This window comes from Carcharodon carcharias, unplaced genomic scaffold (genome assembly GCF_017639515.1).
Source record: "Carcharodon carcharias isolate sCarCar2 unplaced genomic scaffold, sCarCar2.pri scaffold_1004_ctg1, whole genome shotgun sequence".
Lineage (NCBI taxonomy): Eukaryota > Metazoa > Chordata > Chondrichthyes > Lamniformes > Lamnidae > Carcharodon > Carcharodon carcharias.
In genome coordinates this window covers 2,612-30,488 of record NW_024470896.1, presented here as the reverse complement: position 1 = coordinate 30,488, position 27,877 = coordinate 2,612, and the positions used below count along the sequence as shown (strand labels likewise).

At 51.3% G+C, this 27,877-nt stretch overlaps 1 protein-coding gene across 1 annotated transcript; it reads left to right on the top strand.

The window, feature by feature from the left end:
* LOC121275118 (protein Niban 1-like) lies at positions 1–25,666 on the top strand. Its single transcript, XM_041182533.1, has 3 exons — positions 1–117; positions 20,591–20,695; positions 25,370–25,666. The coding sequence occupies exons 1-3, from the start codon at positions 94–96 to the stop codon at positions 25,664–25,666; spliced, it is 426 nt and encodes a 141-aa protein (XP_041038467.1). The 5' UTR covers positions 1–93.
* The last annotated feature ends 2,211 nt before the right edge of the window (positions 25,667–27,877 follow it).

The window sequence follows — 27,877 nt, the reverse complement described above, 5'->3', positions numbered from 1 at the left end:
GAATTTGCAAAACAGAGTTCGTTTGAAGTTCAAGCATTTTCAGAAGCTATTCAATTCTTCAGGCAAGAAAAAGGCCATTATGGGTCCTGGGAAATGAATCATGGCAATGAAGCATTGGTGAGTCCTTAATGAATAATTACCACTGCAGTCAGGTCTCATTAACACCATGCCCAATGCAACTTCTCTGCGTCCACTGATGTTCCCAGATCATGTTCATCCTTTTTCCCCCTAGACTATTCATTTTTTGTGTCTAGACTATATATTTTCCTGGATGGTTTCCTGCTTTGTTTATATGCCTGCAAGAATGAAAACACATTAGGAAAAGTTTGGAAATAATAAAATAGTTAGTAGCTATTTATCTCCTGCAAAATATTCTGAGTACAAGAGCATCTGGCTGAGAGTGGTACACCTCTTCAATCTACAAGTATGACTTTGACAATGGACAGCATGTAAATAAATTTGCAAGTATTCTGGGGTTATCTAAATACACTATAATGAAGGATGTGTATACCCTGCCTCTGTTCAGTTACACACAAGCATAATCAGACAATAAACGCTGTCACCGAGCCAAAGAAGGAGCCAGTAGGACAGATGATCAAAAGCTTGGTCCAAGGGATAGGAATTAAGGAGTTGCTTAAAAGAGAGAGAGATAGATGATGGTTTAGGGAAGGAATTCCAAAGCTTAGGACCTCACTTCATCTGTCTCTTTTTCATTCTCTTTGTCTCTATCCTTCCACGACTGTTGACCTTCTGTTCCTCTATCATTCCCTCTGGATTTGGGATTTTGGGATCCAGTCAGCATCCTGGGGCTCTAATCAGCTTGTTGGCACTTGGTATTAATGCCAGTCCAGATTGGGCTGCTCTTCTCCAGTTCTGCCCCTGTCCAAATCATTTTACTATTACCCTGGACCAAGTCTCCCTCTGCTCTTAGCTTCATTCACAGAGTATGATGGTGTAGCAAGAAGAAGCAGATGCTAGTTTGATTGTGAGGCTTCTCTCTTTCTTCAAGATGGGATTGAGCAGTTATGTGGATGTGGGGGCCAAAGGATTCTTGTTCTGTGGCAGGAATGTTATTGGCTCAAAAGAAAGTTTGGCATCTTTCTTCAGAAGCTGTCAAATGGGGTTGTGATTGTCACTTGTCTGCCCCCATCAAGAGGGGAGTCACAGGGGGTTGAGATTTGAGAGTTGGAGGGAAAGAGAGGCACAGCAGTAAACCTAGCACTAAAACTAAATGAGACTATCAGCATTCAATAGCATTTCTTAAGCAGCTAAATGACTTAAAATACAAAAAGCCAAAGATTAAGCCCCTTTGTGACAATTTAGAAAAAAATGTGTAGTGAAGTAATGTGGGTACTTTAAGTGAAAATAAGGAAGACTTATTCAAAAATTACTTTAGCAGGAATTTTCCCAGCATTTTGGAGTCGATTCAGGGTGGGGCCAGGAAAGTGGCAGAAAAACATGTCCCGCCTGCTCCGTGAAGTGTTCCCACGTCTCTGCACTTTAACTGAGGGTGGCTTCGCAGTATTGATGGCTACCTGCCCAGCAGCAATGAGAAGCCAATTAAGGCAGGTGATTAGGTAATCAGGCTGCATTTTCCACGACAATTTTCAAATTTCCAATTTTCCCAGAGGCGTCTGGGATCCCTGCAGTTTGCATGGCTCGCCAGCACGAGTGTGTAGTGGGAGGACGAGCTCCAGCTTTATGAGAGTGGTAAATAATTGGAAGAGCACGGGAAGCCTGTAGAGAAGGGCATTTAGAGTCATTATAGTAGTCTCTCATTGAGCATGCTGCCATTGAGACTGCTAGGCATTAAGGAAATCATTTCGACCCCTTCCTCCTCGCCTCTCCTCGTCCTTCCTCTTGTGCCACAGTCCCTGCAGCTGCGCTTCCACTGCAGCCACAGTGAAGACTGCTGACCTCCCTCACATTTTGGTCCTGATTGGCCCTCCTGCCCGTATTGCATAACTTGGAGGTGACCTACTAATTGGTCATTTCCCATAAAATTGAGTTGGAATCAGGATCCAGAAATGGCCCCCACGTCAGGTTCCCGACACTTGCAGCAAAATCCCGACATTTGTTTCAGTCTTCAGAGTAGCGAAGAGGACAATGTATTTGTCTTTTCAAAAGAAACTAATATTGAATCAAAGACCGGAATTCAGAAACATTAATGTAAACACAAAAACAATGTTAGAAAAAATAATGGCGCTAAAGACTGACAAATCCCGAGGACCTCGATGGTTACCATCTCTGGCTTTGAAAGGAAGTAGGTGTGGAAATTGCAGATGCTTTAGCCATAATCATCCAAAGCTCTTGAGAGTTAATAATTGTCCCTTTAGTTGGAGGATTGCAAATGTAACTCCTTTATTTATGAAAGGTGAGAGGTGAGAGAAAGACCAGGGGCAGAATTCTTACCTCCATGGCCCCACCGGCTCAGCAGTGAAATGGGGCCCGCTGCCATTTTGAGTGGGCGGGCCAATAAAGGCCCGCCCAGCGGCCTGCCCGACAGGAAACACTGTGATAAAAACAAAAAAACTGCGGATGCTGGAAATCCAAAACAAAAACAAAAACAGAATTACCTGGAAAAACTCAGCAGGTCTGGCAGCATCGGCGGTGAAGAAAAGAGTTGACGTTTAGGAAACACTATGCCCTTCCTGTGTGGAGGGTGGAGGGATTCCCCATCTGTCAAAGTGTGCTCTTTCAAGCATGCGCGTGAAAGAGCGCACTGCTCCCTGAGGCAATGTCCTGTCTCAGGGAGATTCGTGAGAGGTAGGTAAACTCTAAAAATAGATAAATATTAAAATTATTAACATGTCTCCCTCATGTGACAATGTCTCATGAGATGGGACATGTTAATAATAAACACATAACATTTATTAAATTTTTTAAAAACGGACATAAAACTTCATCCCGCCAGTGGATGAAGTTTCATGAATAATCTGGAGCCTGCCATGGCTCCTGGCCTGCCCGCTAGCCTTAAGCTTGGACGGGCAGGGTCTTTAACAAAGTTAATTATCCTGTCAATGGCCTTAATTGGCCATTGACAGGTCAGCAGGTGGACAGCTGATTTTGCTATCCGCCCACCTTCGTGAATATTTAAAGGGACTGGGATGATGTCAGGGGTTCCACCCGACGTCATCCTGTGTCATTTTCCCCTCGGCGAACGGGCCCCACCCCCAATCGCTGAGGGGAAAATCCTGGCCCAGGAAATTTTAGAGCTGTTAGTCTAATATCTGCAGTGGGCAGTAATTAAGGAAAGAGTGACTGAGCACTTGGAGAAATTTGAGCTGAATAGGGAGTGACAAAATGGGTTAGTAAAGGGTAGGTCATGTTTAACAAACCTAACTGAATTTTTTTAGGGACTAACTAAAGTAGTAGAAAGGGAGTGTCTATAGATGTTGGTTATTATGGACTTCCAGAGGACATTTGATAAGATACAGCATAAAAGACTGTTAGCTAAAATTAAAGCTCATGGAATTGAAGGCAAATTATTGAACTGGATAGAAGATAGAAGGTAGGGATAATGAATTTAATACCCTCCCCTGAGGTGCATTTGGAGGCAGGAAGACAATTAGCCTTTCCGCCTCTTCCCCAATTAAGTCCGGGCTTGTAACTCTTTCGAGTACAAACACGTTTCCATCTGTTTTTTCAGATGAAGTTACATTGTTTCATAGTTTGCCATTGTGAGATTTGAACTCTTGATAATCTTTTAAAATTAAAACCAATTAAACCAAATCAACAAGATTGGGATAAATCAGGCACAGCCCCTAATTCAGGTCAGCTGTAAAACCAAGGACAAAATTTAAAGGAACCTTACAAACTTTAAATCAAATGTGTTTAAAGGGGTCAACAAAACACCCCAGTCCCCGCGGTGCCCACCGAGCACAGAACAAATGTTTTATGGTGTGGGCAGTAACTCTTTCGAGTACAAACCTGTTTCCATCTGTTTCAGATGAAGTTACATTGTTTCATAGTTTGCCATTGTGAGATTTGAACTCTTGATCTTGGGGTTACAAACCCAGTACCATAACCACTTGGCTATTTAGGCCAAGCCAAAATTTTGAGTGTACTCTGTAACTCTTTCGAGTACAAACCCATTTCCATCTGTTTTAGATGGAGTTACATAGTTTGCCATTGTGAGATTTGAACTCTTGATAATCTTTTAAATAACACGTTTCCATCTGTTTCAGATGAAGTTACATTGTTTCATAATTTGCCGTTGTGAGATTTGAACTCTTGATAATCTTTTAAATGAAAACCAAATCAACAAAATTGGGATAAATCAGGCACAGCCCCTAATTCAGGTCAGCTGTAAAACCAAGAACAAAGTTTAAAGGAAACTTACAACTTTAAATCAAAATGTGATTAAAGGGGTCAACAAAACACCCCAGTCCCCGCGGTGCCCACCGAGCATGGAAGGCCTCGAGAGTGCCAGCAGACACCGCGTGCTCCTTCTCCAGGGACATCCGGCAGCGAACGTAGCCGCGGAAGAGGGACAAACAATCGGGCGGGACTCCCCCGTCGATCGCCCGCTGCCTGGACCTGTTAATGGCCAACTTGGCCAGGCCCAGGAGCAGGTTCACGAGGAGGTCCTCCTCCTTCCCGACCCCCTTCCGCACCGGGTGCCCATAGATCAGGAGCCTGGGGCTGAAGTGCAAACAAAACATCAATAAAAGGTTTTTCAAATAACTAAAAAGGGAGTGCAGCCTACAACACCCTATGTATACATGGTCCACGGACTCCACAAGACCGCAAAAAGGGCATGTGTCCTGAGAGTCCGTGAACCTATGCATCCTCTTATTATAAGGGACTGCCGCATGCAACACCCTCCAACCCAGGTCCCCGATAGAAAGGGGGAGGACACCTCCGTAGAGGTCCTCCCATCGAGGGCCTCCGCCGCCGGACGGCAACAAGGCACGCCAGGGCGTGTCCGGTCGACGGACAAGGGCGAGAAAATGGAAGGTGTGCAGCAGCAGTCCATACAAAAAGCCCCTCTTTGCTGTGCCAAAAGGCACAGAGGGCATGTCCCCGAGGCGGCTCATATTGCGGGGCACCAGCGCCCGAGGGAGGGTTCGGGGCTTGGGGCCAATGTGGAATTCCGTCCGAACAGGGGAACGCTCAGACGGAAGACCACCGCGCACCTGGGCCACCTCAAGACCCAAAATAACGTCGGGTCCGAGCACGACCGTTCTCAGGTCTTGGATGGCATCGGCTGCGACCTGGACACTCACAGACGCGCGTCGCGCCAATTGCTGCGGGAGCATCCAGCCCAGTCCTCCGCCACCCAGCACGTCCCCGATCCTGGTCACCCCTGCGGCCACAGCCCTCCTCTCCGCCAACCACTGAAAAGGACGGAGGGACGGATTCCTGAGCAGCGGCTCTCTGACGATAGCCGCTACTCCTGACGGGGGAGAGCTGCGTCGCGAGGCGACCACTTTCCAGACTTTGATCAGGTCCTGGTAAAAGACGGGCAACGCCTGCAAGGAGCCACCGAGGCCCAGCTGTTCTATAAACAGGAGCTGCACGTCATAATTCAGGCCGTGCACCTGACGGAAGAAATACGTCATCAGGGCACACCATCTAGGAGGAGGCTCAACGTAGAGGTATCGCTGCAGGGTCTGAAGGCGGAAAGTCGCCACCTGTGTGCGTAGGCACACTAGCGCCTGACCACCCTCCCTAAGCGGGAGACTCAGAACCTCGGCAGCGACCCAGTGCAATCTTTTGTCCCAGAAGAAGTCGACTAACAATCTCTGGATTCTTGTGACAAAGTCCGGGGGAGGGGTCAAAGTGACCAGCCGATACCACAACATGGCGGCGATCAGCTGGTTTATGACCAGAACTCGACCCCGGTAAGATAGCACTCGGAGCAGTCCTGTCCAGCGCCGCAGGCGAGCGGTGACTTTCGTCTCCAGTTCCTGCCAGTTTGCCGGCCAGGATTCCTCAGCGGGGCAGAGATGGACACCCAGGTAGAGGAGGCTGGTCCTGCTCCAGGTGAAAGGCCTGAGCTCCTCGGGTAGGGGATCCATCTGCCACTGACCGACCAGGAGTCCAGAACATTTACCCCAGTTGATCCTGGCAGAAGAAGCGGCAGAGTAGACCTCCTGGCACTCGCGCATCCTCCGCAGGTCAGCCGGGTCACTAAACATAAGGAGCACGTCATCGGCGTAAGCCGAAAGGACCACCCCGATGCCCGGCCCGCGCAGAACCAATCCCGACAACCTCCTCCGCAAGAGGCGCAGGAAAGGCTCCAAGCAAATAGAATACAACTGGCCAGACAGGGGGCAGCCCTGACGTACCCCTCTCCCAAAGCGAAGGGGCGCCGTCAGGGACCCGTTAACCTTCACTAGACACTCCGCGGCAGTGTACAGAAGTCGGATCCGGGCGACAAAATGCGTCCCGAACCCGAAAGCTCGCAGAGTTCCGAGTAAGTATTCGTGATCCACCCTGTCGAACGCCTTCTCCTGATCGAGAGACAGGAAGGCGCTCGACAGACCAGCCCTCTGGGAATGGTGGATGATGTCCCGGACCAGATGGATGTTATCATAAATGGTTCGGTCCGGGACGGTGTAGGACTGGTCAGGGTGGATCATGTGGTCCAGCACGGTGCCGAGCCGAGAAGACATGGCTCGGGCGAAGATTTTGTAGTCCGTGCTGAGGAGGGAGACCGGGCGCCAGTTTTGAAGAAGGCGGAGATCCCCCTTCTTCGGTAGCAGGGCAATCACGGCCCTGCGCCACGAAAGGGGCATCTCCCCGGTAGCAATGCACTCCCCCAGGACCCCCGCGAAGTCGCTCCCCAAGACGTCCCAGAACGCCCTGAAGAACTCCACGGTCAGCCCGTCTAGTCCCGGGGTTTTGCCCCTAGAAAGACCGTCGAGTGCGCCGGTCAGCTCCCCCAGACTTATAGGGGAGTCGAGCTTTCCGGCGCACTCCGGGCCGACCTGCGGCAGGTCCTCCCACAAAACTCTGCAAGCTTCCTCACTGGACGGATCCGGAGAGAACAGGGCAGTGTAGTAATCTCGGGCAATGGCCCTGATGCCCTCCGGATCCGAGACAAGGGATCCGTCGTCAGCCAGCAGCGTAAAGAGCTGCTTACGGACCCCGTGCCTTTTTTCCAGTGAGTAGAAGAAGGGAGAGCCACGGTCCATCTCCTTAAGGAAACAGATCCGCGACCTCACGAACGCGCCCCGAGACCCGACCAGTTGCAGGTCCCGCAGCGCGCCCTTCTTCTCATCGTACACCGACCGCAGGGCCGGGTCCGCGTCGGGCTGACGGAGACGTGCCTCCAGGTCGAGCACCTCCTTCTCCAACTCCTCGACCCTGGATTTGCGTCTCTTTGTCGACCCCTTCGCGTACTCTTGACAGAAAACGCGGACGTGAGTCTTGCCCACGTCCCACCATAGCCTCAAGGAGGGGAAGCCTCTCCGCTTCCTTCTCCAGCCGGCCCAGAAGCGACGGAACGAGTCCAGGAACCGCTGGTCTTCCAACAACAGGTTATTAAAATGCCAGTACGCGGACCCCGTCCGAGCGCAGAACGAAGTGAGCTCCGCCCACACCAGACGGTGGTCCGTGCACGGAACCTGCCGTATAGAAGCAGCCGGAACGCAGGACACGTACGCCTTCGAAACGTAAAGGCGGTCGAGTCTGGACGCTCCGACTCCAGGTGACACAAAGGTGAACACGCTGGAGTCAGGATGGAGATTTCGCCAGACGTCCACTAAGTCGAAGGACCTGACCAGGTCCCGCAACTTACTCACACCTCGCGTGCAGTGCGGGGTACCGTGACGGTCCCGGACCCCGAGGGTGCAATTGAAATCCCCCCCGAGGACGATGCACTCGCCAGCGTCGATGGAGCCGAGATGAGTGGACACTTCTTCAAAGAAGCTCGCTTGCTGCTGCGTGCCCAGGGGAGCGTACACATTCACAAAGTGAAGCACCGCCCCCCCCAGACGCACAGTCAGGTGCAGCAACCGGCCTGGCACTGGCTCCTTGACCCCCAAGATCTCCGGCTGAAAATGCGGGGCCAACAAGATAGCCACCCCGCCAGAATTGGAGGCTAGGTGACTCATGTAGACCCCCCCTCGCCACTCCAGGAGCCACGTGGCTTCGTCTCCCGGAACGGTATGGGTTTCTTGCAGGAAGCACAACGCGTACTTCCCGTCCCTGAGGACCGAGAAGTTCTGGAACCTGCGCTGTGCGGCCCTGCTGCCGCGGATGTTGAGGCTGGCTATAGTCGTCTTCATTGTCAAAGGTACATCAAACCTTCACCTTAAGTCATTAAAAAGAAGAAGAGGACTTTTTAGTCCTTCCTCTCCTTCAGGAGCCCAGCGAGAAACGTTTGGACCCTCCGCCGCGCGTTCCTATCCAACTCAGGAGACTTGAGAGCCTCGCGAGTGGACCAGAACACCAGCGGAAAAGAATGCCACCGGTCCAAGGCCAACTGAACCCTGTCTCGGCGACCGCAATGACTCGCCAAAAAGTCCCGGAGTTCCCTTGGGGGGATGAGGGGGGAGTCAGTGGAGGGCACCAGGGGATCCACCGCCTCGCTTGAGAGCGACTCAGCGTAATCTCCAGCGCTCACCACGGACACCCCGTCCTCCTCCAGGTCGTCGCCTCCAGCTTCCGACCCCTCCCCCGCATTGAGTACGGGGGCTGATTCGGAGCTGCCAGCTGGCCCCACCTGTACCTCGATCCCACCCCCAGGACCAAGGCCAGAGGGGTCCTCTCTGGTCTCCTCTAAACGTTTTGGGTCAGAGGGCAGCGGCAGTTCTGATGCCCGCTCTCCTCCCGGCACCGGGTCGTCCGGGGAGCTCAGGACAAGCTCCTGACCTAAAACTAGGACGCCCGGTGCTAAGGTTTGGGAGGGAGCGGGAAGGCCTTCCTTTTCGCCGCCACCCAATGACCCGTTGACATTTTTTAAATTTTGAAAGTTGCAGTCCCCCGATGAGCCAGAAGGTACCTCGGGGGTATCGAGGGTCTCTGAGTCGGGCACCACCTCAAGGGAGGTGCCTTCAGTGACCCCCGAGGGGCCCTGTTCAGGGGACTGCAGCAGGTTGACAGGGGTAATAGTGGTGGGAGTCGGTGCAGGGGTTTTGAGTTCCCCCAGAGGACAGGGCGAGATTTTACTTGGTGGAGACGCCACCACCTCTTCATCGGGGGAAGGGACACACCCAACTTCTTCAGTTTGGGCATCACCCACCTCCTCCTCCGAAGCGTGACGTCTCTTCCGGGTCAGGCTGGGGGCCAGGGAGACCTCCATTTCCGAGGCCCCCTCCTCCTTGTCCAGCCCTCCCGGACACTCCACCCTCTGGGTTTTGGGTGTTAGGTACCCCGGCTCGGGGTCCCGCGTCCCTTCCCCGCCGGCCCCGGGAGCACGCGCAGGGACGACGCCGGGCCCAGCACTCGGCGCCTTAGCACCCACGGGCCCGGGAGCACACGCGGACACGACGCCGGGGCCGGATGTTGTCTTTTCCCCCGAGCCGGTGCTTGCAGGTGTTTGGGGGTTTTGGGGCGTTTCAGGGGCCGCCTCCAGGTTGCGGGTCTTCCTCTGCGCCTTCTTACGGCGTGGGGGCTCTCCCCCCGCCTCACCGGCAGCCGAGATGGCAGTGGCCGCCGGCGTCGCTTCCCCTTGCGGGGAGGGAGATGGAGTGGTGGCGGGGGGAGGAGGGGCGGTGCCAGCCGTGGCCGCTTGGGTGGGGCTCGTAGCCTTGGAGGCGGGGCAGTTCTTCCTCACGTGCCCCGCCTCCTTACAAGCATGGCACCGCACGCCCTCCACGGTCCAGAAGACCCCATAGGCGGTCCCCTCAAAATTGATAACGAAGGCCCCCTCCAGGCACTCCTCCTGGGCCAAGCGGACAAATACTTGGCGCCGGAAGGAGTACACATGGCGGAGGGCCGAGTCTTTGAGGCCGAGCGGGATTGGTGCAACCCCCGACCTGACCTCCCCCAATTTATTAAGGTGGGGGAGGAGGAGCTCACTGGATAGAAAAGGCGGGATGTTCGAAATAATAATTCTCTGGGCGGTGGCCTCAAGGGGGTCCACCGCCAGAAAAGTCCCGCCCACAGTGAGTCCTTTTTGCAGGGCGAGGTGCACCGCCCGCTCGGACCTCAAGAAGAATATGGCCTTCCCATACATTTTAGAGGCCGCGACAATGGCTGAGGGGCCGACGACCCCAGCCATAGCCTTTACGCAGGCCTCTATTGTCATTTCAGGGTGAGCATAGCTCTTTACCCCAAGGGCCCTGGTCAGGAGGCGGAAAGGTGACAGGGCAGCGGGAGCAGCTGGAGCCGCAGAAGCAACCACCCCCGCATAAGTTTTCTTTTTCTGAGGCCCTGCCACCGGTGACAAAACCGCCTCCACATTAGGCCTCGAGGGCCCGGCCACAGGTGATGGTGAATTGGCCTTAGGGCCAGAGCCAAGCCCACCCCGGGAAGGATTGGCCATTTTGTTTTTTCCTTTTTTTTTAGAAATATAGGGAGGAAAGGGGGTGGGGGAGAGAGGTAGAAACAACCTCCCCTCTTTTAGGCAGGAGAGGAGAGGAGGGAGAGGAGTAAAAGACAGGGAGGCACAGGAGGGAAAGAGGGAAAAGTCCTGGTGGGTGTCCTCGATGGTGGATGGACGGTGGGTGGGGGCCTGATGTTCTTCAGGCAGGGGGAGGCGATGTCTTCACCAGCTATTGCTGGCCTTACTGGGAAAAGGGCTGGGTTGGGGGGAGGGGTGGCAGAAAGATGGTTTCAGCACACACACACACCCTCCCGCTCTTCCTTCCCCAACTCCTCTGGCAGTCTTCTTGCCTCCCCCTACAAAAACACAGTCCTTAATTGCCCCCACCTTAAACAAAAATACACAGTTCAGACACCCACCTAGGATGTTGTTTTTTTAACTCAGTCCTGGCCTCCTGGCCTTCCTGTCCTGTAGCAACAGTAGCAACTGTTCTCTTCTCTCCCTCTCTCTCCTTTGGCAGCACTGGAGGAGCAGCAGCAGAAGCAGCAGCAGCACACAGCAGAAGCAACAACCCCAAAGGCAGCAGCAGAAACAGTTGAAACACTGAGGAGCAGCAACACCAACACCACACACCTTCTCTCCTCAGTATCAGGAAACCAACTGAATCCACAATTACCTCCACGAGATCGTTAAGAAAATGAACTCTTGATAATCTTTTAAATGAAAACCAAATCAACAAAATTGGGATAAATCAGGCACAGCCCCTAATTCAGGTCAGCTGTAAAACCAAGAACAAAGTTTTAAAGGAAACTTACAAACTTTAAATCAAAATGTGATTAAAGGGGTCAACAAAGCACCCCAGTCCCCGCGGTGCCCACCGAGCACGGAAGGCCTCGAGAGTGCCAGCAGACACCGCGTGCTCCTTCTCCAGGGACATCCGGCAGCGAACGTAGCCGCGGAAGAGGGACAAACAATCGGGCGGGACTCCCCCGTCGATCGCCCGCTGCCTGGACCTGTAAATGGCCAACTTGGCCAGGCCCAGGAGCAGGTTCACGAGGAGGTCCTCCTCCTTCCCGACCCCCTTCCGCACCGGATGCCCATAGATCAGGAGCGTGGGGCTGAAGTGCAAACAAAACATCAATAAAAGGTTTTTCAAATAACTAAAAAGGGAGTGCAGCCTACAACACCCTATGTATACATGGTCCACGGGCTCCACAAGACCGCAAAAAGGGCACGTGTCCTGAGAGTCCGCGAACCAATGCATCCTCTTATTATAAGGGACTGCTGCATGCAACACCCTCCAACCCAGGTCTCCGATAGAAAGGGGGAGGACACCTCCGTAGAGGGCCTCCCATCGGGGGCTTCCGCCGCCGGACGGCAACAAGGCACGCCAGGGCGTGTCCGGTCGACGGACAAGGGCGAGAAAATGGAAGGTGTGCAGCAGCAGTCCGTACAAAAAGCTCCTCTTTGCCGTGCCAAAAGGCACAGAGGGCATGTCCCCGAGGCGGCTCATATTGCGGGGCACCAGCACCCGAGGGAGGGTTCGGGGCTTGGGGCCAATGTGGAATTCCGTCCGAACAGGGGAACGCTCAGACGGAAGACCACCGCGCACCTGGGCCGCCTCAAGACCCAAAATAACGTCGGGTCCGAGCACGACCGTTCTCAGGTCTTGGATGGCATCGGCTGCGACCTGGACACTCACAGACGCGCGTCGCGCCAACTCCTGCGGGAGCATCCAGCCCAGTCCTCCGCCACCCAGCACGTCCCCGATTCTGGTCACCCCTGCGGCCACAGCCCTCCTCTCCGCCAACCACTGAAAAGGACGGAGGGGCGGATTCCTGAGCAGCGGCTCTCTGACGATAGCCGCTACTCCTGACGGGGGAGAGCTGCGTTGCGAGGCGACCACTTTCCAGACTTTGATCAGGTCCTGGTAAAAGACGGGCAACGCCTGCAAGGAGCCACCGAGGCCCAGCTGTTCTATAAACAGGAGCTGCACGTCATAATTCAGGCCGTGCACCTGACGGAGGAAATACGTCATCAGGGCACACCATCTAGGAGGAGGCTCGACGTAGAGGTATCGCTGCAGGGTCTGAAGGCAGAAAGTCGCCACCTGTGTGCGTAGGCACACTAGCGCCTGACCACCCTCCCTAAGCGGGAGACTCAGAACCTCGGCAGCGACCCAGTGCAATCTTTTGTCCCAGAAGAAGTCGACTAACAATCTCTGGATTCTTGTGACAAAGTCCGGGGGAGGGGTCAAAGTGACCAGCCGATACCACAACATGGCGGCGATCAGCTGGTTTATGACCAGAACTCGACCTCGGTAAGATAGCACTCGGAGCAGTCCTGTCCAGCGCCGCAGGCGAGCGGTGACTTTCGTCTCCAGTTCCTGCCAGTTTGCCGGCCAGGATTCCTCAGCGGGGCAGAGATGGACCCCCAGGTAGAGGAGGCTGGTCCTGCTCCAGGTGAAAGGCCTGAGCTCCTCGGGTAGGGGATCCATCTGCCACTGACCGACCAGGAGTCCAGAACATTTACCCCAGTTGATCCTGGCAGAAGAAGCGGCAGAGTAGACCTCCTGGCACTCGCGCATCCTCCGCAGGTCAGCCGGGTCACTAAACATAAGGAGCACGTCATCGGCGTAAGCCGAAAGGACCACCCCGATGCCCGGCCCGCGCAGAACCAATCCCGACAACCTCCTCCGCAAGAGGCGCAGGAAAGGCTCCACGCAGATAGAATACAACTGGCCAGACAGGGGGCAGCCCTGACGTACCCCTCTCCCAAAGCGAAGGGGCGCCGTCAGGGACCCGTTAACCTTCACTAGACACTCCGCGGCGGTGTACAGAAGTCGGATCCGGGCGACAAAATGCGTCCCGAACCCGAAAGCTCGCAGAGTTCCGAGTAAGTATTCGTGATCCACCCTGTCGAACGCCTTCTCCTGATCGAGAGACAGGAAGGCGCTCGACAGACCAGCCCTCTGGGAATGGTGGATGATGTCCCGGACCAGATGGATGTTATCATAAATGCTTCGGTCCGGGACGGTGTAGGACTGGTCAGGGTGGATCATGTGGTCCAGCACGGTGCCGAGCCGAGAAGACATGGCTCGGGCGAAGATTTTGTAGTCCGTGCTGAGGAGGGAGACCGGGCGCCAGTTTTTAAGAAGGCGGAGATCCCCCTTCTTCGGCAGCAGGGCAATCACGGCCCTGCGCCACGAAAGGGGCATCTCCCCGGTAGCAATGCTCTCCCCCAGGACCCCCGCGAAGTCGCTCCCCAAGACGTCCCAGAACGCCCTGAAGAACTCCACGGTCAGCCCGTCTAGTCCCGGGGTTTTGCCCCTAGAAAGACCGTCGAGTGCGCCGGTCAGCTCCCCCAGACTTATAGGGGAGTCGAGCTTTCCGGCGCACTCCGGGCCGACCTGCGGCAGGTCCTCCCACAAAACTCTGCAAGCTTCCTCACTGGACGGATCTGGAGAGAACAGGGCAGTGTAGTAATCTCGGGCAATGGCCCTGATGCCCTCCGGATCCGAGACAAGGGATCCGTCGTCGGCCAGCAGCGTAAAGAGCTGCTTACGGACCCCATGCCTTTTTTCCAGTGAGTAGAAGAAGGGAGAGCCACGGTCCATCTCCTTAAGGAAACAGATCCGCGACCTCACGAACGCGCCCCGAGACCCGACCAGTTGCAGGTCCCGCAGCGCGCCCTTCCTCTCATCGTACACCGACCGCAGGGCCGGGTCCGCGTCGGGCTGACGGAGACGTGCCTCCAGGTCGAGCACCTCCTTCTCCAACTCCTCGACCCTGGATTTGCGTCTCTTTGTCGACCCCTTCGCGTACTCTTGACAGAAAACGCGGACGTGAGTCTTGCCCACGTCCCACCATAGCCTCAAGGAGGGGAAGCCTCCCCGCTTCCTTCTCCAGCCGGCCCAGAAGCGACGGAACGAGTCCAGGAACCGCTGGTCTTCCAACAACAGGTTATTAAAATGCCAGTACGCGGACCCCGTCCGAGCGCAGAACGAAGTGAGCTCCGCCCACACCAGACGGTGGTCCGTGCACGGAACCTGCTGTATAGAAGCAGCCGGAACGCAGGACACGTACGCCTTCGAAACGTAAAGGCGGTCGAGTCTGGACGCTCCGACTCCAGGTGACACAAAGGTGAACACGCTGGAGTCAGGATGGAGATTTCGCCAGACGTCCACTAAGTCGAAGGACCTGACCAGGTCCCGCAACTTACTCACACCTCGCGTGCAGTGCGGGGTACCGTGACGGTCCCGGACCCCGAGGGTGCAATTGAAATCCCCCCCGAGGACGATGCACTCGCCAGCGTCGATGGAGCCAAGATGAGTGGACACTTCTTCAAAGAAGCTCGCTTGCTGCTGCGTGCCCAGGGGAGCGTACACATTCACAAAGTGAAGCACCGCCCCCCCCAGACGCACAGTCAGGTGCAGCAACCGGCCTGGCACCGGCTCCTTGACCCCCAAGATCTCCGGCTGAAAATGCGGGGCCAACAAGATAGCCACCCCGCCAGAATTGGAGGCTAGGTGACTCATGTAGACCCCCCCTCGCCATTCCAGGAGCCACGTGGCTTCGTCTCCCGGAACGGTATGGGTTTCTTGCAGGAAGCACAACGCATACTTCCCGTCCCTGAGGACCGAGAAGTTCTGGAACCTGCGCTGTGCGCCCCTGCTGCCGCGGATGTTGAGGCTGGCTATAGTGGTCTTCATTGTCAAAGGTACATCAAACCTTCACCTTAAGTCATTTAAAAAGAAGAAGAGGACTTTTTAGTCCTTCCTCTCCTTCAGGAGCCCAGCGAGAAACGTTTGGACCCTCCGCCGCGCGTTCCTATCCAACTCAGGAGACTTGAGAGCCTCGCGAGTGGACCAGAACACCAGCGGAAACGAATGCCACCGGTCCAAGGCCAACTGAACCCTGTCTCGGCGACCGCGGTGCCCCGACAAAAAGTCCCGGAGTTCCCTTGGGGGGATGAGGGGGGAGTCAGTAGAGGGCACCAGGGGATCCACCGCCTCGCTTGAGAGCGACTCCGCGTAATCCCCAACGCTCACCACCGACACCTCGTCCTCCTCCGGGTCGTCGCCTCCAGCTTCCGACCCCTCCCCCACATTGAGTACGGGGGCTGATTCGGAGCTGCCAGCTGGCTCTATCTGTGCCTCGATCCCACCCCCAGGATCAAGGCCAGAGGGGTCCTCTCTGGTCTCCTCTAAACTTTTTGGGCCAGAGGGCAGCGGCAGTTCTGATGCCCGCTCTCCTCCCGGCACCGGGTCGTCCGGGGAGCTCAGGACAAGCTCCTGACCTAAACATAGGACGCCCGGTGTCAAGGTTTGGGAGGGAGCGGGAAGGCCCTCCTTTTCGCCGCCACCCAATGACGCATTTATATTTTTTAAATTTTCAAAGTTGCAGTCCCCCGACGAGCCAGAAGGTACCTCAGGGGTGTTAAGTGCACTGGAGATGGACACCACCTCAAGGGAGGTGCCCTCAGTGACCCCCGAGGGGTCCTGTTCAGGGGACTGCAGCAGACTGGTAGGGGGAACAGTGGTAGGGGTAGGAGTTTCGGGTTCCCCCAGAGGGTAGAGCGAGGTTTTACTGGGTGGAGACGCCACCACCTCTTCATCAGGGGAAGGGACACGCCCAACTTCTTCAGTTTGGGCGTCGCCCACTTCCTCCTCCGAAGCGTGACGTCTCTTCCGGGTCAGGCTGGGGGCTAGGGAGACCTCCATTTCCGAGGCCCCCTCCTCCTTGTCCAGCCCTCCCGGACACTCCACCCTCTGGGTTTTTGATGTTTGTTTCCCCGGCTCGGGGTCCCGCGTCTTTTCCCCGCTGGCCCCGGGAGCACGCGCAGGGACGACGCCGGGCCCAGCACTTGGCGCCTTAGCGCCCACGGACCCGGGAGCACACGCGGACATGACGCCGGGGCCGGATGATGTTTTTTCCCCCGAGCCGGTTTTTCCATGTGTTTGGGGGGTTTGGGGCGTTTCAGGGGCCGCCTCCAAATTTCGGGTCTTCCTCCGCGCCTTCTTACGGCGCGGGGGCTCTCCCCCCACCTCACCGGCAGCCGAGATGGCAGCTGCTGCCGGGGTCGCTTCCCCTTGCGGGGAGGGAGATGGAGTGGTGGCGGGGGGAGGAGGGGCGGTGCCAGCCGCGGCCGCTTGGGTGGGGCTCGTGGCCTTGGAGGCGGGGCAGTTCTTTCTTACGTGCCCCACCTCCTTACAGGCATGGCACCGCACACCCTCCGAGGTCCAGAAGACCCGATAGGCGGTCCCCTCAAAATTAACTGAGAAGGCTCCCTCCAGGCACTCCTCCCGGGCCAAGCGGACGAAAACTTGGCGCCGGAAGGAGTACACGTGGCGGAGGGCCGAGTCTTTGAGGCCGAGCGGGACTGGTGCAACCCCCGACCTGACCTCCCCCAGCTTATTAAGGTGGGGGAGGAGGAGCCCACATGGTATAAAGGGCGGGACATTTGAAATAACAATCTTCTGGGCGGTGGCCTCAAGGGGATCCACCGCCAGAAAAGTCCCGCCCACAGTGAGCCCCTTCTGCAGGGCGAGTTGCACCGCCCGCTCGGACCTCAAGAAAAAGATGGCCCTCCCATACATCTTTGAGGCCGCGACAATGGCTGAGGGGCCGACAACCCCAGCCATAGCCTTAACGCAGGCCTCAATAGTCATCTCAGGGTGAGCGTAGCATTTTACCCCGAGGGCCCTGGTGAGGAGACGGAATGGCGACAGGGCAGCGGGAGCAGCAGGAGCTGCAGAAGCAACCACCCCCGCATAAGTCTTTTTTGTAGGCCCTGCCACCGGTGACAAAGCCGCCTCCACATTAGCCCTCGAGGGCCCGGCCACAGGAGATGTTGAACTGGCTTTAAGGCCAGAGCCACGCCCACCCTGGGAAGGATTGGCCATTTTTTTTTTTAAATTATATATATTTTTTAATATATATATTTTTTTTTTTATTAAATATACAATGTTCCTCCCTAGGGAGGGAGGTAGTAATAACCTCCCCCTTTTGTACAGGAGAGGAGAGGAGGGAGAGGAGTGAAGGACAGGGAGGCACAGGAGGGAAAAGGGAAGAGTCCAGGTGGGTGTCTCCAGTGAAAGGTGGATGTTGGGTGGGGTGTGATGATCTTCTTGCAGGGGGAGGCGATGTCTTCACCAGCCACCGCTGGCCTTACTGGGAAAGGGCTGGGTGGGGCGGGGGGGGGTAGCAGAATGGTGGTTTTAACCACACACCCCCCTCTCTTCCTTCCCCAAACCTTCCTGCAGTCTTCTTTCCTCCCCCTACAAAACACAGTCCTTTATTGCCCCCACCTTACACAAACAATAATGTTGGACACCCACCTAGGATGTTGTTTTCAGACACAGTCCTGGCCTCCTGGCCTTCCTGTCCTGTAGCAACAGAAGCTGTTCTTCTTCTCTCCCTCTCTCTCCTTTTGCTCCACACGGGCAGGTCCAGCAGCAGCAGCAAACACCTTCAAGTGCAGGTCCAGCAGCAGCAGCAAACACCCTCAAGTGCAGGGGCAGCAGCAGCAGCAAACACCCTCAAGTGCAGGAGCAGCAGCAGCACACAGCAGAAGCAACAACCCCAAAGGCAGCAGCTGAAACAGTTGAAACACTGAGGAGCAGCAACACCAACACCACACACCTTCTCTCCTCAGTATCAGGAAACCAACTGAATCCACAATTACCTCCACGAGATCGTTAAGAAAATGAACTCTTGATCTTGGGATTACAAACCCAGTACCATAAGCACTTAGCTATTTAGGCCAAGCCAAAATTACATTGTTTCATAGTTTGCCATTGTGAGATTTGAACTCTTGATCTTGGGGTTACAAACCCAGTACCATAACCACTTGGCTATTTAGGCCAAGCCAAAATTTTGAGTGTACTCTGTAACTCTTTCGAGTACAAACCCATTTCCATCTGTTTCAGATGGAGTTACATAGTTTGCCATTGTGAGATTTGAACTCTTGATACTCTTTTTTTTTGAGTAAACCTGTTTCCATCTGTTTCAGATGAAGTTACATTGTTTCATAGTTTGCCATTGTGAGATTTGAACTCTTGATCTTAGGGTTACAAACCCAGTACCATAACCACTTGGCTATTTAGGCCAAGCCTATAAATGCTAGTAACTCTTTCGAGTACAAACACATTTCCATCTGTTTCAGATGAAGTTACATTGTTTGCCATTGTGAGATTTGAACTCTTGATCTTGCGGTTACAAACCCAGTACCATAACCACTTGGCTATTTAGGCCAAGCAAGTCCAGGCTTGTAGATGGCCTTCCTGACACAATGCCAATTAAAGGGCTTAAGTGGGAAATGAATCCCCACTTTAGGGCCTCATCCCATCACTGCTGATATTCAACAGCAATGGCAGGGGCAGTTGCCATGCAGGAGCCTGAAATGCAAACCCTGTCCTGTTTGCTTGTGGACTCCCGGGGTGGGGGAGGGGTCTGACATTGCCAGGCGCAGTGCCCAATCAAGGGACTCAGCACCAGGAAGGGGAGGTGGGGGTCATGGTTCTGCAGAGAACCAACCACCTGTCCTTTCTTCCAACAGCCCCCTCCCTGCACCCAGTGACACCCCTCCCTGCGACCCTCACCCACCCCACCCTCACTCACCTGCAGCCTGGACCCCTCGTTGATCTGGGTCATTACCGGCAGCTAACACCGCTCCCAGTAGCGTGCCTGCAGTGGAGAGCTGCCAGCCTTTGATTGGCCAGCAGCTCTCAGGGTGGGAGTGGGAGATCCATCTGCCACAGTTTTTCCCACACACTTCATTTATCAATATCCCTGTTAGCTGTATGTTCCCATCTACATGACTTACTATAACACTAACAAACTTGGGCAAACTTGGCTCTCTAGTTTGTTTGTAATCTAAGTCATAAATAAATATAGCGAATAGTTAAGGTCCCAGCACAGATCCTTGTGGAACACCATGAGTAACTTACTTCCAATTCAATTATACACTCAATGGGCAGAATTGAATTCAGGTTCTTTGCCCGCCAGCTGTAGAGCCAGTAAAAGCGCTGAGTGGGAAGGGCCTATCATATTAAATGCTAATCAAGCACTTTTAAGTGGCCAGCAGCAGGCATTCCCTGGGATCAAGGATTGACTGACACCTGTGCCCATTCCAATTGGAAAGTGATCAAGAAAAGGATCACTGGCTGATTTTATACCCTCCTTTATATGAAATTGATGGGAGGGTTGAATATGTGGAACTTGATTTCAGTCCCAGAAGAATGAGAGGGTTGACATATCAGGACGGAATTTCAATCTAGGTTGGGGGAAGATCTCAGCATCAGAATGGATTTGTACAAATTGGGTGGTGGGGTGAACAAGTATGATGTGACTATATTCAGGTGCAGAGGTGCTGAGCAAGTTGGGATGGCAATTTACAGTCAGCAGAGTGAGTGACGAAAATGCCCAGGCCTGCACATAGGGCTCAGTGGAATGAGGTGGAGGGGGCAGCAGAGGTAGGCAAGTATGTTTGAAATGGCTGGGTTGGCCTAATTTGCACCAGGTGTAGTTCATTTATACGATAATCTGACTATCAATGTGTTTGGAAAGATCCAGGAATTCACCGATGATGATGCAATGTCTGAACAGTTTCAATGAAGGTCAGGGAATACAAGTTCAGGTTGAAGCGATAGATCTGATCCTGTGAAAAATCATCCTCCACTGTGACTGTCATGGAGAGTGTTGACTTTACAGCAGGAGAGCATGGATTCACTGAGTTTAACCAAGAGTGACTCATGTTCTGTGTACAAAAGCACTGTTTCTTTATCCACAAGAGTGCATCACTATGTTTCCTGTGGGGGGTGCGCAATAAAAATCAGCTGCAATGTGGAAAGCAATTTAGAAAATTATTTTTGAAATAATAGGGACAATGACAATTAAAGCCCATCAGGTAACATTAAGTGGATTAAATAGTTACACAACATTGTGCTCACAGCACCACCTGCAGGCTCACTACCATTAGGATTTTGAGACCACTTGTTTCTAAATATCTGTAATTTAAATGAATGAAGTCTGGTGCACCTTCCCTTGTGCAGTTTTGTAGGCCCTGCTACTGGTTCATGTCCTGGAATAAACAACAAAAATGTGAACAAAATTGTCAATTGAACTATACATTTGTGGTTTCCTCTTTTAGATTCTAAGCAACCTGGTGATGGAAGAACTGTTACCTTCCCTGCAAAGTGACATCTTGCCGAAAATGAAGGGCAAGAAGAACGAAAAGAGAAAGGCCTGGTTCAGCGTATGTACCTAACTCATTTCTCCTTTGCAAAACTGGGAGCTTCTTAAATGTACAATGATAGCAACATGGTGCAAACATAGACTATACACAATCAAAATAGCAAACCTTCAGCTACATCTTTAAAGTTACAGTTTATTTTTCCACAGAGGGTGAGATTTTAACAATCAAGGGCACCAAAGTCAATTGTAACCACAGACAGGGAATGGGCAGGCAGCAGGCGGATGAAGTCCCTAGCCAATATGTAGCCCTGCCCTCATTTACATTAATCACTGAGCTGCAAACACCATTTGGGCACTCAGCTCCATTGAGTTGGTTCTGGGTGGGCAGTAAATCAACTACCAAACCGAACTCTCTTTTTACTGACGGCAGAATCATAAATCCCAAAAGGAAAAAAAGACTTTCATTTTTTAGTCTCTTTTATGACTACAGGACTTTACAGCTAATGCACTTTACACCTAATGAAATGCACCTAAAGCACTTTACAGCTAATGAAATGTAGTCACTGTTGTAATGTAGACATGGTAGCCAATTTGCGCACAGCAAGAGCCCACAAATGGTAGTGTGATAGCGACCGTATAATATATTTTTGTGATGTTTCTTCAGGGATAAATATTGGCCAGGGACCACACCTGCATCTCTTCAAAATAGTATTTGTGATTTTTTATGTCCACCTAAGAAAGCAGACAGGGCCTCAGCATAACATCTCATCTGAAAGGCAGTACCTCCAACAGTGCAGAACCCCCTCAGTACTGCACTGGAATGACAGCATGGGTTTTGTGTTTACGTCCCTGGAGTGAGACTTGAACCCACAACCTTGTGACTCAAAGGTGAGAGTGTTACCAACTGAACAACAGCTGAAAATAGTTCCAAGACTTTGCTGCCTGGATTAGCGAGCTGCATTTGACAGTGTAAATGTAGGGAGCAGGCATTCAGAAACTGAATTCATAAAATCCAACCTAAATGACTGCCAATGTAAAAGTGACCCATGAACTTCCTGCACCTTTGGGCCAAATCTTGCAAGGAATGGCAATCACTCCACTCCTATTTTCCACTCCACTCCTATTTTCTCACCGAATGCAGCTCTGCATTTCTGGCCCGGACTTCTGCAGAGCATTCCTCAAAGGGGAAAACCAGGCCACACCCACTTTTTATGGCACTTGCTGCTGTATTTTTGGAAGTCTTTATTCATTAATACACTGAAAAGCTTTGGGACATTTAAATAGCTTTTCATGTGTTGGTGAATGAGCATGAGTGAAGTATGTGGGTAGGATGCCAGCTGGGTAGAATGGCATGGTGGATATAATGGTAGGGTGGATAGGGTGCCAGCTAGGTATGGTGGCAGGTGATAGAGTGGTTAGGATGGCAGGGTGTTAAGTTGGTAGGTGGTACAATGGTAGGGATAGGTTGGTAGGGTTGGTAGGGTAGGTGAGTGGTAGGTTGGTAGGGTGGTGGGTGTAAGGTTGTTAGGTGGTAGGGTGGGTAGAGTGAGTAGATTGGTAGGTGGTAGGGAGGGTAGGGTGGTAGGTGGTAGGGTGGGTATAGGTGGGTGGTAGGTGGTTGTGTGTATAGGGTGGGTAGGTTGGTAGCTGGTAGGGTGGTAGGGTGGTAGGTTTTGTAGGGCGGTAGGGTGGTGGTTGGTAGGGTGGTGGTTGGTAAGATGGTAGGGTGGGTAGGATGGTAGGTTGGTAGGATGGTAAGTTGGTAGGGAGGGTAGATGGTAGGGTGGGTAGGTTGGTAGGCGGTTGGGCGGGTAGGATGGCAGGGTCGGTAGGGTGGTGAGGTCAGGTTGCTGTACTGATTAAGAAAGACATTGTAGTATTGAGGATGTCCTTGAGGGGACAAGGAGAGAAGCCACTTCATTTGAGTTGAGAAGAATAGGGTATTATCACACTACTGGGGGACTTCCAAAAGTCTCCAAATAGTGAGAGATAGAGGAGCAAATCTGCAGGAAAATCACAGAGGTATGAAAGAGTGGCAGCATGGTAATATTGGTTGGACAATAGAAATAAAGAATGGAGTGAAAATTAATAGGCAAGATGGACTGGAAAGGCAGTTGACGTTTAGATTAGGTAAGTCGTCTGGCCCAATTGGCTTGCATCCAAAGTTGCTCAGGGAAATGAGGAGTAGAGATAGAGGAAGAGCTTGCTATAATCTTCCAATTTTCCCTAGGTATGGGGGAGGTACCAGAGAATTGGCAAATGTGACATACTTATGCAAGAAAAGGTGTAAGATCATTCCTAGTAAGTACAGGCTGGTCAGTTTAGCATCAAGTTTTAGAAACAATAATCAAGGAAAAAATGAATATGCACTTGGAGAGATTTGAGTTAATTAATGAAAGCAAGTGCATATTTGTAAAAGACAGACGTTTCCAGTTTGATTAATCTAATTGAATATTTTGATGAAGTAATAGAGAAGCTTGATAAAGGGAATGCAAGGGATTTTTTTGTCATATAGACAAATATCAATTTTGATATTTGTCTAGAGGATTTTAAGAAAGTTTTTGACAAAATGCCTTGTAAAAGGCTGGTTAGCAAAATTGAGGTTGATGTAATATTGTCAGCTTGGAGAGAAAAATTGTCTTAAGGAGAAAAAACACCGGGTGGAATCGTCTCAGATTTGCACAAAGTGTGGTAGCGGGCGGGAAAGAAGTTGTTTTACCGCTGGCTGCAATGGCGGGTTTTTTGCGCTGTATCGTCCCATTCCCACTTCATTAATTATGCAGCCACAGGAAACACACCACCATGCTGGCAGGCAGCATCCGTTTTGCCTACCATGCCGTTACCTCATCGCTTCCTCATTGCAGGGCGCCATATTTAAACTGCAGCCGCACGCACACTTCTTAGTGCTTGCAGCCCAAGACTTTTCTGGTGCAGACATGACCCAAAAAGCCAAGGAGAGTGCAGCCCCCCCTCCGATTCCCTTGCCTGAGGCCACTTCTCCCTCTTTCCTAAGCAAACCCTAGCCCTGCAGTCATTGAAAAGCCACCCCCCGCCCTTACAGCTGGTCTGGTAAGTAGAGACCTACCCATGAGCCCCCCTAAAAGTGATGTGGTGCTGCCTGCGAAGCCTGGCACTGATGACCACAAGTGCTGCCCAAAGCAAAGTATGCAAACAAACCTTGAAGCCCCGAGCAAACTGTAGCTTGCCAGGTACACGTCGCTTATGTACATTTGTGGAACACATCGGCGTACAATCAGGCAAATGTGCCAGAATGGTCCAGCGTGGGTAGATGATTCCGGCGAACAGGGCTTATAATTAGATGCAAATCTATTAAACTGATGTTCCTGGCGACATGAAACCGATTTTTGGCTTCTCACCACATTGTTCCTTTCCCCACCTGCCATGATGCCCGATGCCACTGGGGCCGGAAAATTCCAGCCAGCGAATTGTTTTTCGGACTGAATGATGGTCGTCACCAGAGGCTGATGTTGGGACCGTTGTATTTTATGATATATATATTAATGGTGTGGAGTAAAAGTTAAAAATTTGTCAGTGATAACAAGCTTGTAAGAGTTACTGACAGTAAGCAGGGTATAGATGGGCTAGCAGAATGAGCAGAAAAGTAGCAGATGGAATTTAATACAGAGAAGTGTGGGGTTTTGCCTTTTGGCAGAAGAGATAGGGAGAATTAATATATACTTAATGGCACAATTCTGAAGAATGTACTGTGACAAAAGGATCTGGGGGTACATGTGCATCGATCTTTGAAGGTGGCAGTTTATATTGAGAGAATGGTTAGCAAATCATATGGGATCTTGAGCAAAAGCAAGGAAAGCATGCTGAACCTTCATACAGCTGTGGTTAGGCCACAACCAGAGAATTGCATCCAGTTCTGGTCACCACATTTTAGAAAGGATGTGAAGGTCCTTGAGAGGATGCAGAGATTTACAAGAATGATTCCAGCAATGAGAGAATTTAGTTACAAGGATAGGTTGGAGAGCCAGGGTTGTTCTCCTTGGAGCAAAGGAGATTGAGAAGAGATATGATGGAGGTGTACAAGATTATGACAGGTTTATATAAGGTAGACAAAGAAAAGCTGTTCCCAGTAGCTGATAGTACAAGGACACAGATTTAAGGTTCTAGGCAAGAGAGACATTGGGGGTGTGAGGAAGAACTTTTTTTATGGTAATGATTTGGAACTCACTGTTTGAGGGTGGTGGTGGAAGCAGAGACAGTCAGTGATTTCAAAAGGAAATTGGATAGGCACTTTGAGGGAAATATACTTGCAGGGCTAAGGGGATAGAGAGTTAGCCTGGACTTGGTGGGCTGAATGGCCTCCTTCTATGCTATAATGATTCTATGGGCAGAGTCGCCAGTCCCGTTGGCAGCAGGTGGGGTGGGGGGGGGCTAGAATTCAGCATGAAGGGCAGAAATCTGTTTCACACTGGCGTGAAATCACAGCTGGAACGCGAATCCCACTCGAGGCTGCTATCAGTGCAATGTATATGTGTGATCCCTGGCAACATAGTAGTGTGAGTTATCTACATGTCTTATGGGAGAGATTGCATGCCAGGATCTAAATATACTTTAGTCCTACACATTGAACTATTTGAATCCACATATTGACAAATGCTAAGTCCAACCCCACCACCGCCCCCCCGGCCTTGATATTTTTATGATCATATAATGAGTATGCTTTCATACAAATTCCTAGAAATATAATGGTGTTTTTCAGATTGTGGAAGATGCTTACAATTTAGTACAAAACCAGCTTGCTGACGGATTTCAGAACCTACAAGATGAGTGCAAAGGATCTAACAAGGAACTGGAGGGGATAATTCGTTCAGATATGGATCAGATCATCTCCTCAAAGGAATTTACTGCTGGGAAACTTAAAGGTGAATACAGAGAGATAAAAGAATACACAATGTGTGAAGGGCACTCAGCTTATCAAGTCCATTACTGCTGCAGACCATGTAAGATGTTCCCAGATCACTCAATCTCCTCCAAGAAGGCAATCAATCTAATATAAAACTGAAGAAAAAACTCTGAATTTCTCCCAGACCCTAAGCCATTTGTGCAGAATTTCAAAATATTAATCACTCCTTCCAACCTAGATTTTTACCTGTGACCAGGTGCATGTACAGTTGGTTCATTCATGGCACTGGCAACGTTACAGACATTGTTTACTGTAACCTTTGATCAATCCCAGCTTAACTAACTCCTATTGACAATAATATACTTTGATTATCAGCACCAACTACAGAAGATTCTTTTGCATCCTGTCAAGATAATTTTCTATAGGTATTTTCTAATGTTTCCTCTGCTCGCTTCTCACTCAATTTAACTTCCTGCATCTATGAAACTGGGTGTAAGAACATAGGAACAGGTTGTAGGACATTCAACCCCTCGAGCCCGTTATTAAAAATTCGACTGTGGTGTACAGGACAGGCACATGTATGGTCTTTGCCATAGCCACTGTCAGTGTTACTCTGCATTTGACCAACAGGTTTTGAAAAAATGCATAAACAACATTTATACTGGTTTTCCACAGCATCTACAACTTTTCCAGCAAAGTTACAACAAATGAGTGGAAGAACTTGCACAGAAATTCACCCCCAATATATTTACAGTTTCAGCTTGGAGACTAGGGAAGTAAAGAAGGAACTTGGAGTATTGATACTATTGTTTGTATGCTGGGTGAAATTCTGAATATTGCTCCAAAAGGGAATTCTTTAACTGAGAATTTATTTTTTAACATATTCAAGATCTTGAGTTTAACTCTGCCACATTTGTCATGCTGACAGGTGTTGTTAATATGTATAATTAAAATACACAATCTAAGGGTAATAATCAAAGTTTCCAGTGTTATGGTTTTAAGATCACCATTGTCACTAGTACTGGCAAAAACAATTAATTTAATACATTTAAATTGTCAAATCGGAATGCTGTTTATTAGATATTTATAATCTCACACTTTGATGTTCAAGCAATAGATTAAACACAATATGATCTGATCCACATTAAATTAAAAACCTTGATCTTCACTTTTGATACTCTTGGTAATGGGAGACTTTAGGCCCAATTTTAACCCATGTAAAACCCATCAACTGGCATGAGTTAAAGTCAGAGATAAAAACAAAAAAACTGCGGATGCTGGAAATCCAAAACAAAAACAGAATTACCTGGAAAAACTCAGCAAGTCTGGCAGCATTGGCGGAGAAGAAAAGAGATAACGTTTCGAGTCCTCATGACCCTTCAACAGAACTAGGTGAATCCAAGGAAGGGGTGAAATATAAGCTGGTTTAAGGTGTTGGAGGGGGGGTGGGGGGTGGGGGGGAGGGGGGGTTGGGGGAGAGAAGTGGAAGGGGGTTGGTGTGGTTGTAGGGACAAACAAGCAGTGATAGAAGCAGATCATCAAAAGATGTCACAGACAACAGAACAAAAGAACACAGGTGTTGAAGTTGGTGATATTATCTAAGCGAATGTGCTAATTAAGAATGGATGGTAGGGCACTCAAGGTATAGCTCTAGTGGGGGTGGGGGAAGCATAAAAGATTTTAAAATATTTAAAAATAATGGAAATAGGTGGGAAAAGAAGAATCTATATAATTTATTGGAAAAAACAAAAGGAAGGGGGAAGAAACAGAAAGGGGCTGGGGATGGAGGAGGGAGCTCAAGACCTAAAGTTGTTGAATTCAATATTCAGTCCGGAAGGCTGTAAAGTGCCTAGTCGGAAGATGAGGTGTTGTTCCTCCAGTTTGCGTTGGGTTTCACTGGAACAATGCAGCAAGCCAAGGACAGACATGTGGGCAAGTGAGCAGGGTGGAGTGTTAAAATGGCAAGCGACAGGGAGGTTTGGGTCATTCTTGCGGACAGATGCAGGTGTTCTGCAAAGCGGTCGCCCAGTTTACGTTTAGTCTCTCCAATGTAGAGGAGACCACATTGGGAGCAACGAATGCAGTAGACTAAGTTGGGGGAAATGCAAGTGAAATGCTGCTTCACTTGAAAGGAGTGTTTGAGCCCTTGGACGGTGAGGAGAGAAGAAGTGAAGGGGCAGGTGTTACATCTTTTGCGTGTGCATGGGGTGGTGCCATAGGTGGGGGTTGAGGAGTAGGGGGTGATGGAGGAGTGGACCAGGGTGTCCTGGAGGGAACGATCCATACGGAATGCCGACGGGGGGGTGGTGAAGGGAAGATGTGTTTGGTGGTGGCATCATGCTGGAGTTGGCGGAAATGGCGGAG

Bases quoted from the DNA above. Each gene is read 5' to 3' on its own strand.
- LOC121275118 (XM_041182533.1), top strand. From the start codon at position 94: ATGAATCATGGCAATGAAGCATTG. The intron at 118-20,590 runs GTGAGTCCTTAA...TTCCTCTTTTAG, and splicing joins ATCATGGCAATGAAGCATTG to ATTCTAAGCAACCTGGTGAT. The intron at 20,696-25,369 runs GTATGTACCTAA...GGTGTTTTTCAG, and splicing joins AGAGAAAGGCCTGGTTCAGC to ATTGTGGAAGATGCTTACAA.